At 48.9% G+C, this 19,266-nt stretch overlaps 1 protein-coding gene across 2 annotated transcripts in view; it reads left to right on the plus strand.

Moving 5' to 3' along the window:
* GAB2 (GRB2 associated binding protein 2) overlaps positions 1 to 19,266 on the plus strand; it is a 183,827-nt gene that overhangs the window by 160,616 nt on the left and 3,945 nt on the right. The window contains exons 4-8 of one of the 2 annotated variants that reach the window (XM_026518191.4): positions 13,312 to 13,904; positions 15,116 to 15,210; positions 16,304 to 16,568; positions 17,777 to 17,867; positions 18,104 to 18,206. In XM_026518191.4, coding sequence (XP_026373976.1) covers positions 13,312 to 13,904; positions 15,116 to 15,210; positions 16,304 to 16,568; positions 17,777 to 17,867; positions 18,104 to 18,206 — 1,147 coding nt within the window. The remainder of the gene's footprint in view (positions 1 to 13,311; positions 13,905 to 15,115; positions 15,211 to 16,303; positions 16,569 to 17,776; positions 17,868 to 18,103; positions 18,207 to 19,266) is intronic. The other variant, XM_026518192.4, reaches the window with a different exon arrangement.

A 19,266-nucleotide genomic window follows, 5' to 3' on the forward strand; every position in this document is an offset into this window, starting at 1 on the left:
TCACGTGACCTGGCCTCGGAGTAGAGAAGGTGAGGTCTTAAAATCATCATTCTCTTGAAAGTGGACTTTCTATTAATGCCTCTCACCCTTAAGGTGCCTATGAAATATCTAGGGATCTGGTTAAAATGCCGATTCTGAATCAGTAGGCCTGCAGCGGGTCCCGAGATCCTGCCTTTCTGCTCACTTCCAGGGCTTGCCTTCGGATCACACTTGAAGTAGAAGGCTTTATATAATACTAACAACTACCACCACCTCCACTCCCATGCGGCTGCGAGAGCAGCAGGGAACAGATGTGTAAATGTGTCTGCTTGAATTAGCAGTTAGGGCCCACTCTCTGCACCCCCTCCTCCTCGGTAAAGCCTCTGTTAATCTGCCTAGCTGAGATCCACGTCTCTGAATTCCCACAGCAGTTTTTTATTCTCTCTCGCACGTTTGGCACGCTCTGCTTCATAGTGTGGACACTTATATTAATATATTACTGCCCTTCAAAGACAGGACAAGGGCATATAGTAGGTACATAAAAAATATCCAAACGCATCTGTGTTACAGAGAGAGAGCATAACAGGGGAGACAAAACGGATCTGCAGTTGGGGAAGCAGCCTTAGTGTGGGGCCCTGAGCAAGCTGTGCTTTTCTCTGTGTCTTTGCTTTCACTTGTGGGGGTGTGGGAGCAGGGGCGTGAGGAGCAGGAGCCGGGAGATTTTTGGAAAAAATAAGTTCAAACAACATTAACAGAATTCCCAAGTGATGGAGGTTGGGAAGGAAGCTTTCTTCGGGCCAGAAACACCATATAATTTCTAGAGGTATTGGAGTAGTTTGCATGATACTAAACATACTGTAACAATTATAAACTCTGGGCACAACATAAAAAAACAACTGTTTGAAGGCACTGAAGAGTAATCACAAGGCAGGCAGAAACTGAAAGAGATTTAACTCTTAAAAGGAGCTGGGGGGGAGGGGCGCCTGGGTGGCTCAGTGGATTAAGCATCCAACTCTTGATTTCGGCTCAAGATCATGATCTCAGCCTCATGAGATCGAGTCCTGTATCAGTCTGCACACTGTGTGTGGAGCCTACTTAGGATTCTGTCTCCCTCTGCCCCTCCCCTGCTTGTGTGTGCTCTCTCTCTCTCTCAAAAAAAAAAAAAAAAAAAAGGTGCTAGTAGCATACAACGGTAAGTGTGTTAATTGCTTTAATCCACGGTATTAAGAGGTGGGGCTGGCTAGAGTGAAGAGATGGTGAAATTTAGGAGAGAGAGAAACTAAAAAATCAGTGGGGAGTGCCAGTCCCTGTGTGGTCGCAGCAGCACACACAGGCTACCCCTCCCCCCAATTGCAAGTAAAAACTACGGACAAAATACGATTGCCCTGTAATCGTCTTGATTGTATAAAAATAAAATGAGGCAAATGATAAAGGGGAGCAAAACGTGGAGAGGGCACTGCTGGAGAGGTGAATCCTCTGTATCTCGTGGCATTGCCCTGGGCGGCGGGGCAGGGGGCCACTCACACAGCAGCGCGCTGGGGCAGACAGCTGAAACTGTGAGAGCAAGCCCATCTTTCTTGCTAGAGGAACCAGTGCAGTGCCCAGAGTGAAGAGAGCTGGAGAAGAGGTTTCCTGACTCTGAGAATGAAACCACACAAGTCTCGGGCTCGCCGTGAGCTGCGCATGTGCGGGACAGACCTGACGAGCATCGCAAGGGCTTTGAGCGCTCAGCCGAGATCTGCACCACCACATACAGGAGGAGAGACGGAACTTGCAGCCTGAGTCTGACCACAGTGACAGCTGCAAAACAAAAACCTCAGCGCTCTCCAGAGGATTGTAACAGAACCCAGCATCTACGCAACATGATAACACAATACTAAGGATGTATAATCTAGAATTTCTCAGCATACGGAGAACCAGCTAAATGTAACTGGTCCTCAAGGGGAAGCCAGATGTCAACCCTGGCATGACCTGGTTGTTGGAGTTATCAGACCCAACTCGAAAAGCCTGTATTATAACCATATTCCATAAAAATGAATGGAAAGAAAAGAAAAACTATCAACCCACAAGTTTATATCCTGAAAAATTGTCCTTTAGGAGTGAAAACAAGAGGTTGCCAAATGAAAGAAAAATAAGAGAATATCCGAGAGAGCTGATTTAAAGATGTGATAAGAGGTTCTTCAGGCTGAAGCAAAATAGTCCAGAAGGAAACTAAAACCTTCAAGAATGAAGGAAGAGCTGCAGAAATAGTAAATATCTGCATAATTTTCCCTCCTCAGTTCATTACTATATGTGACTGTTGAACGCAGATACTAAACGTTGCCTAGTGGGGTTTTCACCTGGTCCTCTCTTCAGCGTGAAGAGCTTCCTTTATCATTTCTATATGAGTCCCCTTGTGACATGTTTTCCCAGTTTTCATTTATCTGGAAATAATCTATATTTCACCTTCATTTTTAAAAAAAGATTTCTTTAGTTATTTGAGACAGAGTGCCCGTGCGTGGAGGGGAGGGGCAGAGGGAGAGGGCGAGAGAAAATCTTGAGCAGACTCCCCACTGAGCACAGAGCCTGACATAGAAATCGATCTCACGACCCCGAGATCACGACCTGAGCCAAAACCAAGAGTCAGTCGCCTAACCTCCCGTATCACCCAGGTGCATCTCACTTTCATTTCTGGGAGATATCTTGCTGGATATAAAATTCTGGAATGATGGTTTTATTTTATTTTTTTTATTTTCTTTTGGCATTTTAAAGGATAACATTCTGTAGTCTTCTGCCATTCATTGTATGAGAGGGGAGCTGTTATTTTTATTGTTAGACTCCTATAGTAATGTATCTATCTTCCTCTGAATGTTTTTTTTTTCTCCTCTTTAAAAAAAATTGTGGTGAAATACACATAAAATTTATCATCTGAGCTATTTTTAAGTGTACAGGTCAGTTAGTGTTAAGTACTTTCACATTGTTATGTAACCAGTCTCTAAAACTGTTTTCATCTTGCAAAACTAAAACTCTCCACCCATTAAAAATTCCCCATTTCCCCTTTCTCCTACTTCCCAACACCTTCCTTTCTACTGTCTGTATGAATTTGACTTCTCTACGTAACTCATATAAATGGAATCATACAGTACTTGTCTTCGTGAGTGGCTTTTTTCACTTAGGATAATGTCTTTAGGGTTCATCCATGTTATAGCCTGTGTCAGAATGTCCTTCCTTTTTATGGCTGAATGCAGTTTCATTGCCTGTTTATGCCACATTTTGTCTATTTCATCCATTAATAGACACCTTGGTTGCTTCCACCTTTGGCTGTCGTGGATAACGCTGCTGTGAACCTGGGTGTACAGATACTCTTCAGGGAGTCAGCTTTCAGCTATTTGGGGTACATACCCAGAAGTAGAATTGCTGGATCCTCTGATAATTCTAATTTCAGTCTTTTGAGACACTGCTGTACTGTTTTTCATCGTGGCTGCACTATTTTAGAACTGTGAACAATGGTGACCATTTCTCCACATCCTTGCCAGTATTTGTTATTTTTTGGTAGTGCCATGCTAACAGCTGTGAGGTGGTATCTCACTATGGTTTGGGAGTTTTTCTGGTTTTTTGTTTGTTTGGTTTGGGTTTTTTGGTTTGTTTCTGTTTCTGTTTTTGTTTTTATTTTTAAAGGTGGGGCAGGGCTGGGGGGGGGGAGAATCCCAAGCAGGCTCCACACCCAGTGCAGAGTCAGACACGGGGCTCATTCTTACAACCCTCAGATCCTGACCTGAGCCGAAATCAGGAGTTGGTCACTTAACTGACTGAGCTCCCCTGGCACCCCTCGCTGTGGGTTATTTACTTTTCCATAACGATTAATGGATGTTCAGTGTCTTTTCAGTGTTTGTTGGCTGTTGTGTCTCTTTGGGGAAATGTCTATGTAGGCCTCTCCCCATTTTTTTTTTATTTTTTTTATTTTTATTTATTTTTTTTTAAAGATTTTATTTATTTATTTGACAGAGATAGAGACAGCCAGCGAGAGAGGGAACACAAGCAGGGGGAGTGGGAGAGGAAGAAGCAGGCTCATAGCAGAAGAGCCTGATGTGGGGCTCGATCCCAGATCGCCGGGATCACGCCCTGAGCCAAAGGCAGACGCTTAATCGCTATGCCACCCAGGCGCCCCCCCATTTTTTTTTTTTAAGTCTGGTTGGATGGTTGTTGTTGTTGGGTTGTAGAAGTTCTTTATATATTCTGGATATTAACACCTTGCCAAATATATGATTTACAGATATTTCCCCCATTCTGTAGATTGCCTTTCATTCTGCTGATTGTGTCCTTTGATGCACAATTTTATATTTTGATGCAGTCCAATATATCTATTTTTACTTTTGTTGCCTGTGCTTTTGGTGTCATATATTAAAAAGAAAATCATTCCCAAATCCACTGTCAGGAAGATTTTCCTCCTGTGTTTCTTCTCAGAGTTTATAGTTTCAGCATTTTGTTTAGGTCTTTGATCTATTTTTTAATTTTTTATATATGATGTAAAGTAAAAATCTAACTTCATTTTTGTGCATATGGATATCCAATTTTCCCAGCACCGTTTGTTGAAAAGATTGTCATTTCCCCATTGAATGGTCTGAGCATCTGTACTGAAAATCATTAGATCATATATGTGAAGGCTATTTCTGGGCTTTATATTCTGTTCCATTGGTCTATATGTCTTTGGGCCAGTACCACACTTTTAATTACTGTAGCTTTGTAATAATATGTTTTGACATCAGGGAAGTATGAGACTCCTCACTTTGTTTACAAGATTATTTTGGCTATTTGCACTTCTGTCTGTTTGCTGACTTTTATTCGTTGTTTTTCAGCAGTTTGACTCTGATATTCCCAGGTGTATTTTCTTGGTTGGGGCTTCATTTAGCTTTCTGATTCTATTTTTTGCTCTTTTTGATCAAGTACAACAAAATTTCTACCAATATTTCTTCTTCAAATTTTTTTTTCTGCCCCATTCCATCTCTGCTTTCCTTCTATTCTTCACGTTAGACCACTTAATACTGACCCATACATCACTGATACTACTCATTTTTTAAAAAATCTTATTTCCTCTCTGTGCTCATTTTGGATGATTTTTAATTGAATTTTCAGTTCTAGAATCCTCCCCCTTTCCCCCCACCCCATACTTTTATTTAGTTTTTTTTTTTTTTTACAATTTTTGAGGTGTAATTAAAGTACAGTCAGTGTCAATACATATAAAGTTTCCTCATGTCCCTTTGTAATTCATACTTCCCTCTACCCCATTCCTCAGGAACCACTGACAATATTTCTATCACTACATTAGTCATCATTTTCTAGAATTTTACTTGAGTGGACTCATATAGTAGTCACTATTTTTACTTCTTTCACACAGCATAATGCTTTTGGGATTCACCCATGTTGTTACATGTATCATTAGTTGTTCCTTTTTATTGCTGAGTAGTAATTCAGTGTACCTTTATATCGCTACTTATTTATCCATTCCTATGCTGGTGGGCACCTGGGTCATTTCCAGTTTCAGCTGTTACAAATCAAGATGCATTTGTCCATAAACGTCACTAACAAATCTTGGTGTAGACATTTGCTACATTTCTCTTGGGTAAATACCTAGAAAACCACGCCTAGGTGGTTTTACTGGTGAATTCTATAAAATGGGGTAATGCAAATATTACCCATATTCTTTCAGGAAACATAAGAAGAGAGGGTCCTTTTGCAACTCATTTTTTTTTTGAGACCAGAATAACCCAGATACCAAAGACAAGGAATTACAGGAAAGAAAATCGGAAGGCAATATTCCCTGTGGATATAGATGCAGAAGTCCTTTCTTTTACAAAAACAAACAACCAACAGTAATCAAATCCAACTTAAAAATATATATTTAATGTGTGTGTGTGTTTTAGGGATATTAATATATTAGGGAATATATGCGTGTATATATACATCATTAGGGATAATAGTTCGTGATAAAGTGGTGCTCATCCCAGGAATGCAAGGTTGGTTTTACATTAAGAAACCAGCCATTGTAATTCATTACGTCAAGAGAATAAGGAGAGGGCGCCTGGGTGGCTCAATCGGTTAAGCATCCTACTCTTGAACAGCTCGGGTCATGATCTTGGGATTGTGAGATTGAGCCCCGGGTCAGGCTCTGCGCTAGGCATCGAGCCTGCTTTAGATTCTCTCTCTCCCTCTGCCAATCCCCCCTCCTCTTTCTCTCTCTCTCTCTCTCTCTACCTCTCTTTTAAAAAAAATAAAAGGATAAGGAAAAAAATAATATAATCATCACCTTAGTAGATGCTCATAAAGCATTTATCAAAACTCAGGGCCTCTTCATAAAAATTTTCTTAGCAAACTATAGAGGAGAGCTTCTTCAAATTAATAGCAGACTTCTAAGGATAACCTACAGCTAATATCATACCTAACAGAGAAATATTAAGCATATTCTCATAATACTGGGGATAAGGACAGAATACCTGCTCTCACCACTTCTTTTTTTTTTTTTTTTAAGATTTTATTTATTTATTTGACAGAGATAGAGACAGCCAGCGAGAGAGGGAACACAAGCAGGGGGAGTGGGAGAGGAAGAAGCAGGCTCATAGCGGAGGAGCCTGATGTGGGGCTCGATCCCATAACGCCGGGATCACGCCCTGAGCCGAAGGCAGACGCTTAACCGCTGTGCCACCCAGGCGCCCCTCCAAAATGATTTTTAAAAGAACAAAGTTAGAGGATTTGTACTACCTGATATCAAGATTTGCAAACAAACAAATCTTTGTCTTTATCTTCCTCAAGACTGTTTTGTATTGATGAAAAGGTAAACATACAGAGCTCCCTAGAGCAGAAAAGTATGTGTGTGTGTGTGTGCGCGCGTGCGTGCATGTGCCCAGGTGTTGACAAAGGTGCGAATAGGGAAATGAAAGTCTTTTCAACACATGGTGCTGGAACAGCTGGGTGTCCATATAGAATTAAAACAAAAAAAACCCTTATTGATACCACACTGCTCAAAAGTTATAAATGTGTCAGAGACCCTAAATGTAAAATCTGATAGTATGAAATTTCTAGAAGAAAACATCTCTGTGTTCTTGAGGTAAGCAAAGATTTGTATCACAGGATACAAAAAGAGGGGACCCATAAAAGAAAATAAATCGATAAAGTAGTTGAATCAAAATTAAAACTTTTCTTCAAAAATCCCCACAAAATGCCAAGTCACAGAATATGAGAAAATACTCAAAACAAATATATCTGACAAAGGATTTATTTCTAGAAAATATAAAGCATTATTACAACTTAAGACAACCCAATTTTTTTTTATGGGCAAAAGATTTAAATAGACACTTCACCAAAAAAAGATACAGAAATGGCAAATGAAAAGATGCTGAGTCACCAGGGAAATGTTTGCTTCGTGTCCACAGGAATGGGTAAAAGAAAAAAGACTGACGATGCCGAATGTTGACAGATGTGCTGTCATCCTGCTTCTGACATTCATGTTACATGCTAGGCACTCTGGAGAAAAAGAAATAATGCTTTACAGTTTACGGAGCGCACTCACATTAGTTACCTCATGTGATCTCCAAAATAATCTCAGAGGGTTACATCTTTTTTTTCATTATTGTATTTTTAAGTAATCTCCACACCCAGCGTGTGGGGCTCGAACTCACACCCCCGGGGTCAAGAGTCGCTCGCTGCACTGCCCGAGCTGGCCGGGCGCCCCTCATAGGGTTCCTTCTGAGTGGGGACTTGGGAGAGAGACCCAGCTCATTCATCCCTGCCCGGCGTACACATAAATACGTCTGTTGGGATTACTGTAGTGAAAGAGTATTTAGTGAGACTAATAATAACCAGCCTTTATCTGTTCCTTTTTTCATTTATGGGGGAACCTGACATACTATACAATAAATTAACTCCCTTAGAGGTGAAACTCTGAGTTACTTATCCTTCACTACAGTTTTAGCCCCTGTTCTTCCTTTAAGTACTGGACAGGCGTTCCGGCTAAAATGACTTCAGTTCTCAAAATCTCGCTCTTCCCCTGAGCAAAAATAAGTCACTCCTCAAAGTAGTAACTGTCGCCAAGGAGGGAGTTTTGAACAGACACCATCAAGACAAGCGGAGTCCTTTTTGTCTTCCCTGGATTTATTGTTGCCCTCCAGCCTTTAGGGCCTCATTTCAGACTCTGGACCTTCTCTTTCCTCCTGTTTCCAGGAGGCTGTTAACCCTTAGCAGGTGATGTGGTGTGGAGAGTCACGTGCCTCAGAAGGCCGTAGTTCAGGGGCCCGGAGACGGGGTGGGGGGAGGAATGCGGTTTCGAGGGATGGGATTCCAGTCGGAATGGGTCACGGGCCCTGCAGCAGTATCCCGCGCAGAGAAGGTGCGTGAGAAGTAAAATGAGAAGTGGCGATGGAGAACTTACCTTTGATTCATCATTTCTAAGACCTCTGACTCATTCACCCAGTGCCTTTGATTGACCAAAGGCAGAGAAGAGACGACTTTTAGTTTCACTTAGTTCGTCTATGTAACTCTGCTCTGTAACCGCGATGAGAAGGCAGGCACAAACTTGCCGCCGGAAGGGTTTGAGATGCAAAGATCACCTCACCTCTCAGAGATTGTGAGATAGCATTTTCTGAATTTTCTTCCCTCATCGAAGGATCCACGTGGGATGGGTTAAATGCAGAAGAATGGTCCGTATGACCTCTTCCGACGGCCAGGGACTGTTACAGACCTAAATGGTGGTCAGTGTACTTACGACCATGTGCGTATTCACTTTCTTTAAATGGGAACATGCTACTAAAAAGGAGACTGGGCCTTCATCGTGAAGGTACTAAGAGTAGCGTGGAAAACAGTGAAATCAAGGTGTCCTGTGGTACGTGAAATTATGTGGAAAGAGGCCAAAGAACTATTGCAAAACTAAGCAGTGAGGAAAACTAGGAAACCGTTCCTAAAAGATAAGGGAGCGGTTTCTGGCCGGTATTAAGGCCGGGGCGGCAGCAGCAAGAGGTAATGGGCTCGGGCCACCCACCAGCGGCCACGGGCGTGGGAGCAGGGGCAGGCGCTGCGGGCTGGACGGGGTGCGTTCTCTGCTCCTTGCCCCTGCCTCCAGCGAGCTCCCCTGCACGCTGGTGTTCCGGCATCTGCGGGGTTTCCCATCTCAGAACTGGGGGGGGGTGGGGGGGGTGGGGAGGATTCAGATGGCCTCGCGCGGGACATGCCCGGCTCAGGACCTCGCTCCTTCCAGGAGGCCCCTGTCAGCCCACAGCCCGGCAAGGGAAGCCTCTGGAAATGCACCGCTTCCCAGTATTCATCCCAGGAAAGCAGCTCGGGACCCCACGGTGACCGAGGCCTCAGGGTTTAACGACAGTAGTAAAGGCCGCAGAACTCACGAGTGCTCACAGCCCCCCTCTGGATCTGCTGAAAGAGGGGGCACACCGTGGCAGCGGCTTGGAGCGGAGTGCAGAGGCTGGCGTGGAGCCAGCCCTGCTGCTGGCCGTCTGTCTGTCCGAGTGCACAGCTTCCGGCGAGCTTGTTTCCCTCCTGTAACTCCTTTCACCCGGTTCTTGAAGCGGTGACCCGCCCCTCCCCTCGCATCTCATCGGACCCGGCCCCACGAGGGCACTGGGCCAGGGTTCGGGATGGCAGGTGTGTCCCCTGGGTCCCGGGAGCGCGGCCCCAGGTGGAAGCGTGAGACCCACACCCGAGCCGCTCTAGCACGAGGCACGGCCAGGGTTCCGCGGGGCGCGGCGTGCGGCGGGAAGGAGGAACGGAAGTGGAGAGGGGGAGGCCTGTCACACCTTCGCGGAGCAAAAAGGCTCTTTTTGGTACTTGGTGTAAAGTTCCACTGCATCAAAGAAGCATTCCAGAGGCAGGTAAATCAGGCCCAGGGCTGGCGCAGAGACAGGTGGGACACGCTCGCGGGGGGGGGGGGGGGGGGGGGGGGGGCGGCGACAGCTGGGCCAGCTCCAGGGGAGGGCGCCAGGGCAGCGCCACGTAGGCACCTGAGCTGCTGGGCTCCGAAGGGCAAGGGTCTCAGCCCTCCGACCGGAGCGTCAGCCGCGCTCGGGAAGCTCAGGATGGCCGCACCGACACTCCTTTATTTATTCGTTTATTTCTATAGGAATTTGCTCGTCCATTCACCAAGCCTTTCTTCCTCAGTCTCCATGGAACAGCACTAGTCCAGGTGCCCAGGAGAGAGCAGTGATAAGACAGTTTCTCTCCTGGAGGGAATCGCGGGCGGGTGGAGGAGACCAGTGCCGGTGGCACATAGCACAGATGACACTTGCTCCCCGCTCCAAGAAGAGCTGAGCAAGTGACTGATTATGCCTGGAGGTAGAGGATGGCAAGAAACAGCTTTAAGAGGTGTGTCGGGGCGCCTAAATGGCGCAGTCAGTTAAGCATCTGACTTCGACTCAGGTCATGATCTCAGTGTTCTGGGATCGAGCCCCTCCTCGGGCTCCCTGCTCAGCAGGGAGTCTGCTTCTCCCTCTGCCCGCCCTCAGCCTCCCACTCATGCTTAGTTTCTCTCAAATAAATAAAATCTTTTTTTTTTAAATGTGACATCTGTGAGGAGTTTGAAGGATAAGTAGGATCCGGAGCTTGCCGGATTGCAGTAGGAAGCCTTTCAGACAGGGTGAACAGCGCAGCCGAGCCCAGAGGCTTAACTGCCCGGGGCCTGCTGGGAACAAGGCACGTTTGCTGAGTGGATCCGCGAGTGGGCAGGGGCACAGGGAGAAGAGATTGGAAAGGTGAATTAGAGCCGGAATACTGCTTAGTCCTAAAGGCAGTGGCACAGTGTTGAAAATGTGTAAGCTGGCAAGTCAGGAAAGTGAATGTCTGGAGGACGTCGAGGGGATCTGAGAGGTCCTGGCGGGTGGTAGGGAGACTAGTTACCAGCCCTTTCATTTTTGTGGAAGGAAACCCAGGAGGACCTGAACTGGGGTGGATTCAACAGGACCTGATAGGATTCTTGAGTGAAAAATTATCATGTGGGTAACTCCCTGGTCTCTGGTTTGAGTGACTGGTGCGTTCCCAAGACAGAAGAGTCCGGAAGACGGTGATGAGTTCATTTCTGAATCAGGTTAAGGTTTGAATAAAATTATGTGAAACATGGATCAGTGTTTAAGGTTACTGCAAGACACCTGTGATTTCTCCCCACCCTGCCTTAAAACCCCCCAGGGGCTCCCCTGTTCCCAGCAGCTCCAGCCCAGCCCCTCTAAGGTCACGTCTCAGCCCCAGCTCCTAACACGCTTGCGGCGGCCTGAGCAGCGTGCAGATCCTTTCCCTTGCTAGGTGATTCTACTTCTTCGTGCCTCTAACTAGAACACCTTTTTCCTTCTCTTGCCTTTTGCCTGGCCAATTTCAAGACTCCCTCAAAGGTCAGATCTTTGAAGAAGCTTCCCCTGACATTCTGTGCCACCAGCACCAGGGAGGGTTAGTATCAATCTGTCAAGAGCTGAGTACTCACCCACTTGATTGTAATGATTTGTATGCATGTCACCTTCTCTACCGCTCTGTCCCCCAGGGCAGGAGGCATCTGTGTATCCATTGTGCCAGCCCAGATGGAAAATAGGACATCAGTAAACGTGCATTAAATGAACATCTCTCAGTGGGGACATCCAACCTTCTATCTACCATTGGCTCTCCCATCCTATGTTCCAAGCACTCCATTATCTAAAGGCTAGATGTTCAGTGATCTAGGTCCATGGTGCTTGTCTTGGATATGTGTGTGAAATGGAAAAAAAAGAAAGAACACGGAGGCCTAGAGAAGAGGGCCACTGAAGGTTTGGGGAGTGAAATGGAACTCCTCAGTGGTCAAGGATGCCAGTTTACAGGAGAGCCTGGTGTAGACACCTGTTTCCCTTCCTCTTTCTAAACTATTGGGCCTGTTTTCTTTTTTTTTTTTTTTATTATGGTATGTTAGTCTCCATATAGTACATTAGTTTTTGATGTAGTGTTCCATGATTCATTGTCTGCGTGTAACACCCAGTGCTCATTGCAATACGCCCTATTTTCTATCACCATCTGGTGGCCGTATCCATAAATAACAAGCTCCCCGCGAGCTAAAAGAGCTCATACAAGGCAAAAGTTCCAGCACGTTGCTTTAGAGGGCTATGAGCGCCTCACCAGCCCTAGCTATATCATGTAAATTTATATGTATACAAGATTTGCCTCATGCTGGTAAGAAGTGCCAAGAACTTTGAATCAGATTCTTGAAGAAGCTTACAGCTTCCAGAAGGCTGAGAATCACTACTGTAAAGGATTGTTCTAGAACAGTGATTCGATGAAATCCTATGAAAAATCATAATGTGAGAGAGGAAAGCAGACCTGGATCCCTACTTGCTCAGAACCTCACCTTCCACTTTCCCACACTACCCATCTCCACACAACACAGAATCCAGTTTAAAAACCACATTCATAAGGCCAATGGCTTCTGTAGCTTCACAGCCAGGTGAACCCTGGAGAGCCACTGAGGCCCTCCAGGCCACGCCTTCGGGGTGGCGGGTGGGGGGGTAGTGGTGAGGGGGGTGCCTGAGTGGAGCTCACAGAGATGGTGGCAGTAATGGAGCTCACACAAATCCTGCCACTCCTGGGTCTTTTCTTACTGTTCAGTCTTGCCTTATTTCCCAAAAACCTACATTTTAAAACAGTAATCCTCAAAACTTTTTCTGTCTATAATATAGTTCCCAAAGGGGGAACCATTTTTCCTATAAAATTCTAGTCTTCTGGAAAGAGCTGTTTCCCTGATGAATGCCTTTCCATAAACTATAATACCTGATAGAAAATAAATTGATAGCTTCCATTGGAACAGTTCTTTATAACTTATAACTTCCACAGCCATTAGCTGACTTGTGTTACAGTGGGAAGACGGAGACTGAGGTAAAACGGCCTGTTTGCTAGTGTGTAACCGCACTTTAAGGGTTCTTTCCATTGTCTCACAGCCTTTGTATACAAAAGTGTACATTCTGTGGTACTCAAAGCAACGAACAGGCGGGTGACACAGCTGCCGTGTTTGTTTATTTGGAGGGATGAGGGGTAATCACACCGTCGGGGGGAGGGGTGGGATAAAGGCTAACATTGACTGAACTCTGTATATTAGATCTAGTGGAGTCTAACGTCCAAGTCTGTTTTAACCACCATTTGTGCAGATGCATTAACCGAAGCTCAGAAGGAGTGCCTCGTGCAAGTCACACAGCTAGTAAACCGTGATAAACTCGGGCCTGCCGGCCTCCTCAGCCTGGTGTTCTGCACCAGCCAGCCGGCATGGGACTTGGAACATGCCAGCTTGCCTCGCCAGGTGGGCAGTCCTGGCCCCTCTAACCTGCCCCGTCCTTCCCTTCTTCTCTCTCTCAGGAGTGCCAGCTTCTCTCAGGGCACGAGGGCCTCGTTTCTCATGAGGAGCGACACAGCCGTACAGAAGCTTGCCCAGGGCAACGGACACTGTGTCAACGGCGTCAGTGGTCAAGTCCACGGCTTCTATAGCCTCCCCAAGCCAAGCCGGCACAATACGGAGTTCAGAGACAGTACCTACGACCTGCCCCGGAGCCTGGCCTCCCACGGCCACACCAAGGGCAGCCTCACAGGCTCTGAGACCGATAACGAGGACGTATACACCTTCAAGACACCCAGCAACACCCTGTGTCGGGAGTTCGGGGACCTCCTAGTGGACAATATGGACGTTCCAGCCACCCCGCTCTCGGCCTACCAGATCCCTAGGACGTTCACGCTGGACAAGAACCACAATGCCATGGCAGTGGCCACTCCTGGGGACTCGGCCATCGCTCCCCCGCCCCGGCCTCCCAAGCCAAGTCAGGCAGAAACACCTCGATGGGGCAGCCCTCAACAGAGACCTCCAATCAACGAGAGCAGCAGATCCGTCTCTGCCGCGGCCACCATCCCCAGGCGCAACACCCTCCCGGCCATGGACAACAGCCGACTGCACCGAGGTTGGTGTAAGCCCCAGCCGCGACCCCGGGGAACGGGAGGTAGCTTGGGAGTTCTCGGTAATCTTGGGCATCCGTGCGGAGGAGACCCAAACCCCTTCCTGGCTGGTCTTCCAGCCCTGGAGGCTGTTAGTGGGTGCCTGCAATGCAGGAGTGTAGCAGACCCTGCTGGAGAGCAGTTACTGTTCCACTCAGGGAGCTGGAACATTCTCGGTTAACCACAACACAACTTATTATGGGGTTGGAAGTCCAAATCATAGTATTTAATTCATTTTTATATAAATCAAAGACTGAAAAAATAAATCTAGAGGACCAGTTGGAACTGGAGCCAAACCTATGTGGACTAACAGACTATTAAAACAAATTTTGAGCTACTAAATATCTTCGAAACCACACATGAGTCTCTTTGGCTAAAGTCTGGGTTTCTCTGTGAAGTGTATAAATTTTATTGTCACTCATGCGCCCTGAGCATATTCCAACCCTGAAAAAGCCTCGTCCGTGTGATGAAAGAGTACAGCAGCATTAATGCCTTTCATTTGTATCGTGCTGTATAGCTTGCGACGCCCGCTCCTATCCATCCTGCTGGCTAAGCCTCGTAGTGACCCTGAGCGTGTGGTGGGACAAAGCCTCCATGTCTCCATTTCACATGAGGCCGGTGGTAGGGAAGAGACTCATTCAGGGTTGCAGAGTCGATCAGGGACAGAGATGGGACTTGGACCTGGGGTCCTGAGTCTTGGCTCAGTACTCTTTCAGTCCATCAGTACTCTTCCAGTCCCTTGGCTCAATCACCTTGTGCTTTGGAAGTGAAATGACACTGACGTACATAAAACATGTCCCTGCCCTTCAGAGAGCTCGCATCGAGTTGGAGAAATAAAGCCAACATGTATAAACTAGTCCAGTATCATTATTCCTGTAGTATTCACATAAGCGATGGCGGGGCCGAGTGGGTCGGGCGTGGAGTGCCATAGGAGTTAGAGGAGAGGGGCGTGCCTGAGGGAAGAACGAGTTAAGGACAGACCCCCTGTAGGTGCCAACACAGGAGCGAGATCTCGTAGCCTGGGAGGAGTTTCTGAACGGAGGAGGGATGGATGGAAGTAATACCTTATCACTTGGGTTTGAGAGTAGTGTCTTCTGGAGTATCCGTAAGACCCCGAGCAACACTGGTGAGGGTCTGGGGAAGTGTCAGCACATGGGTCTTCTTTCCTGTCTCATAGCTTCTTCCTGTGAGTCCTACGAGTACCCGCAGCGCGGTGGAGACAGTGCAGGCCGGTCTGCCGAGTCCGTGAGTGATGCGGTCACTTCTTTCCTGGTGAGTGGCACTTAGCCAGGGGTCCTCAGGCCCACCCAGGTGGGTTAAAGGTCACACCCCAGGGAACAAAAGTACAGCTCACAAGAGTGATGGCATCTGCCTCTTCGGACCGCCTGGTTTCTCCGTCCAGATGCTTGGGTTGGGTTTTCAGAAAGTAAGATGCAGGTGTCTGCTGTGAAGGAAGGGAGTGTCCTTAGGGAGCTAGACCACAAGGCTCGCCAACCCTCCAGGTCAGTAGGACGGGTCTAGAATGCAGAGGCCCCGGGCTCTGGGGTGGGGAACCTGAGGCAGCAGGCTTCGCCGTGAGGCCCCACTGGGAGGAGGGGCTGTAGCGGGGGACTCCGGGTAAGGGCCTTACTCAGAGACAGACTTGGTGGCAGAATTACGGTCTGAGTGCTGGATCCCAGGCTGCCCCCTACAGGGGGCCAGCCACAGCTCTCCAAGCCGTCGAGGGCCTGGCGTCACACCCACCGAAATGGTGAAAATTGGGTAAGCGAAGCAGAAGCAGCTTACTCATCTGTGTGGACAGACAGGGCAGGAGCTGGAGAAAGGCCGTGGCCAGGGTGACTACGCTGTGTAACTTGGCGGCAGCTCTGACTGCAGCTGGCGCTCGCCCTGAGAGCTGGCCCGGGGAGCGCACTGGCCCAGACCTCGCTGGCCAGGGCTCAGGGTTCTTCTGGGCTCCCGGCCCTGGTCGGGCTTCAGATCCAGCCCCCTAATGGGGAGTCTGGACCTGAGGTGAAGGGCAGGTCCTAAACCAAACCTGTACGGTCTGTGGCCTCTGCCCCCCTCAGCCTGGTCAGGCTCCCACAAAGCCTTGTGGACCGAGCCACCAGGGGTTATGTGATACTAGAGGATTATTACAAATTGCAAGTGGGTCCCAAGGGATCGTGTAAACTAGCAGGGACCCACAGACCTCACTTCTTTCTGCCTCCTACTGTGCCTGTCTGCTTGGTTTTGCCAGGGCCTGCCTTCCTAGCTTCCCGGGGCAGCGAACCCAGTTATAACTCTCCTCTTCTTGCAGACAAATTCTCACCCCCTTCCTGTTTCTTCTCGCTAGTTACCGCTGTATTTCTTCCGCTCTCCCTCCTAGCCAGGGAAAACCATTGTGGGCAGGTCAGAGAGCACCAATTCCGAGGACAACTATGTGCCCATGAATCCAGGGTCCTCCACCCTGCTGGCCACGGAGCGAGCAGGCGATAACTCCCAGAGTGTCTACATCCCCATGAGCCCAGGACCCCACCACTTTGAGGGGCTTGGCTACCCCTCAACAGCCCTTTCTATGCACCGGGGCCCCAGCCGAGGGAGTGAGATCCAGCCACCGCCTGTCAACCGCAACCTCAAACCTGACCGGAAAGGTAAGTCTCCCCTGTCCCGTCGCTGGACAGTGTCCAGGAGCAGTTTGCATTCATTTAGGGATCGGGTGGATCCTGAGCTTTCCTTGCCAGGAAGTGTTAGCCTCTGGAGCCTAAGCCACCCCAAACTCTCACACACAAACGCTCAAATTCGTTCCAGTGGCCCAGCAGCCTAGGGACCGGCCACCCGAGTAGCCTTGATGGGCAGGGGTGTGGGCACCCAAGGACAGGACACGTTCCAGTTCCGGCTCGCCAGCTGATATGAGAAGCAAATCATTCTGTGTGTCTGAGCCTTGTTACTCGTCTGAGAACTGTGACTACGTGCCTGGCAGAGCACTGAGCAACACAGATACTGTGTCTAAAAGTGCCTGTATAAACTGCTTTTGGAGGACGTGGGACACGTATGAGCCCCGGTGGCATGGTCCGTGCCGAGATACCCCTGCTGTGACAGCAGGCGTGGGCTCCCGAACCAGCGGCCTGTGGGCTGGAACCCTTATTCAGCGCTTCCCAGGGTGCGACTTCGGTTGGCTAACTCATCTCAATTTCTCTGAGCTTTGGTGGGGATAGCGGTGTGTTTCGGAGGAAAGCGTCTAGGACAGAGTCTGGTACCCAGCAGATGTTCGGGAAAGCTAGATCCGTGCCCCCTGCATTCAGACCGGGAAGAAATACTACAGTTTGAGTTCCAAGCTCCCTCAGTCTGCTGACGGGGGGCCCGGGGCAGGAATTCAAAAGGAGAAGTAGAGTAACTGGGCAGGATAACTGCCCCCCCCACTTGGTCTGGTCAACAGAGAATTGAGATCTTCGAGTTTGAAGTGGAGCCTTTAGGGCCTTTGGCACTTGCCTTCCTCCACGGCAGGCTCTACTGCCCTGGTCCACAAGTGGCAGGGAGCAGTCCTGGTGACTTTCTCCGTCGCAGTCCCCATCTCTTGTTTTCATATACAGCCACAGATCTGGGGGGAACAGTCTGTTGTCAGACCCAGTGTCTCCATTTTGGATTCTGAAAATATGATTCCTGCAGAATATGCTTGCAAAGAAAGTATCGTTCAGAATCTGAAGACATGACTTCAAGGCCTGTCGACATAGGCAAAGATCCTAGAACCCGCTGAGCCTCAGTTTCCCCGTGTAAATGTACTTGTGTGTCACATGGACGTGTGTGTATGTGCGGCGTTATCATCAGCGGCTGATCATTTGACTTTCTGTTCCTGCTCCAGTAAAGCCAACACCACTGGACCTGAGAAACAACACTGTCATCGATGAGCTCCCCTTCAAGTCACCTGTCACCAAGTCTTGGTCTAGGGCCATGTGAGTGTCCGCCAGGGAGGTGGGAGCTTGGAACCGGGCTGTTAGGCTGGTGAGGGGAGTGGCTGCGTGCTGATGCTCGCGCCGTGAGCGGAGCGGGCTCTGGGGGCGTGGTTTCCTCATCTCTGAAGGGGGTCATTGCACCTGCCCCGTGTCAGACCTTCGTCTGGTGATGGAGCATGGCGCTCCGGGGGTGAAGTCTGGGTGTGACCGCGGTCACGGTCTTCTCCCCACCACAGCCACACCTTCAACTGCAGCTCGTCCCAGTACTGCCGCCCCATCTCCACCCAGAGCATCACCAGCACGGACTCCGGAGACAGCGAAGAGAACTATGTCCCTATGGTGAGTCCTCTGCACCCCACAGGACTGACTCCTGCCAGAGTAGCCTGGGACCCCCCGCAGGCCCCCCACGGGATGGGACTGCTTTGCGGCTGCCATCCTTCCCGTGTGCATGGGTGCTGAGCACGGCGGGGCCGTCATCAGAGGCAAGGAAGGCACGGTCCCTGCCCTCGAGGAGGCCGTGGTCTTAAAGGGCCAGGAAGGCCTGCCTCTCGCGACTGTGCCGTGGGGATATACTTGCAGGATGGGCGGGCATACCCGGCTGGCTGCCCGTGGAGGCTGGGCTGGAGCCGGATCATGAATGAGCCCGAATGCTGTCTTGGGAAGTCCGGGCTTTCTCTCTGGGCCACAGGGAGCCACAGAAGGCTTGAAAGGCCAGGGGATTAGACAGGTGCCTCAGAAGTGCCCCTGGGAGCCTAGAGAGCATGACCAGAGCGGCCTTCAAAGTTGACTTCCTCCTTCTGTCCTGTTAAAATCTTTCAAAAGTCAAGACCTCTTCATTTCTTATTGTGCTGTTGCCATGACCATGAGCAGGAATGTGAGCGTAAGCATTTATTGAGTTATCTCCTCAGTGGTGAGGGCACACGTGCACCATGACGCACGGTGGCCAAGGCCATCACAGAGGTACAAACACGGTCAGCCCGTGAGAAGCGTCCCCCCTGACATTTTCATTGAAAAAGCCATAGCTGCTGCAACAGTAATGAAAGAACAAAGCAACCAGTCAGGAGCCAAAAAACAGAACTAGGACTGTTGGCATTCTCATTAGTAAGACTTCAAGAAAATCCTAGACAAGCTGGTGTTGGTGCCTGGACAGAGACAGGAGCCTGGAGTGTCTCCGTTGAAGAGCTGCTGGGGGAGCCCGGGGAGAAGGCCGCCCCGCTCGAGGCCAGGGACGCCGAAGACTTTCCAGCTTCCAGGGCATAAAGGAAAGGTCCCCTGTTGGGGGCCAGCAGGCAAACACGGGGTCTGTCCAGAGCCTGTGGAGACCTGGCCCACCACCCCGGAGGGAGGCAGCGCAGGACAGCAGGGCTCGGCGGGTCTGGAAGCCCGATACCAGACCCAC

Source organism: Ursus arctos, unplaced genomic scaffold, assembly GCF_023065955.2.
Source record: "Ursus arctos isolate Adak ecotype North America unplaced genomic scaffold, UrsArc2.0 scaffold_22, whole genome shotgun sequence".
In the NCBI taxonomy this organism is placed as follows: domain Eukaryota; kingdom Metazoa; phylum Chordata; class Mammalia; order Carnivora; family Ursidae; genus Ursus; species Ursus arctos.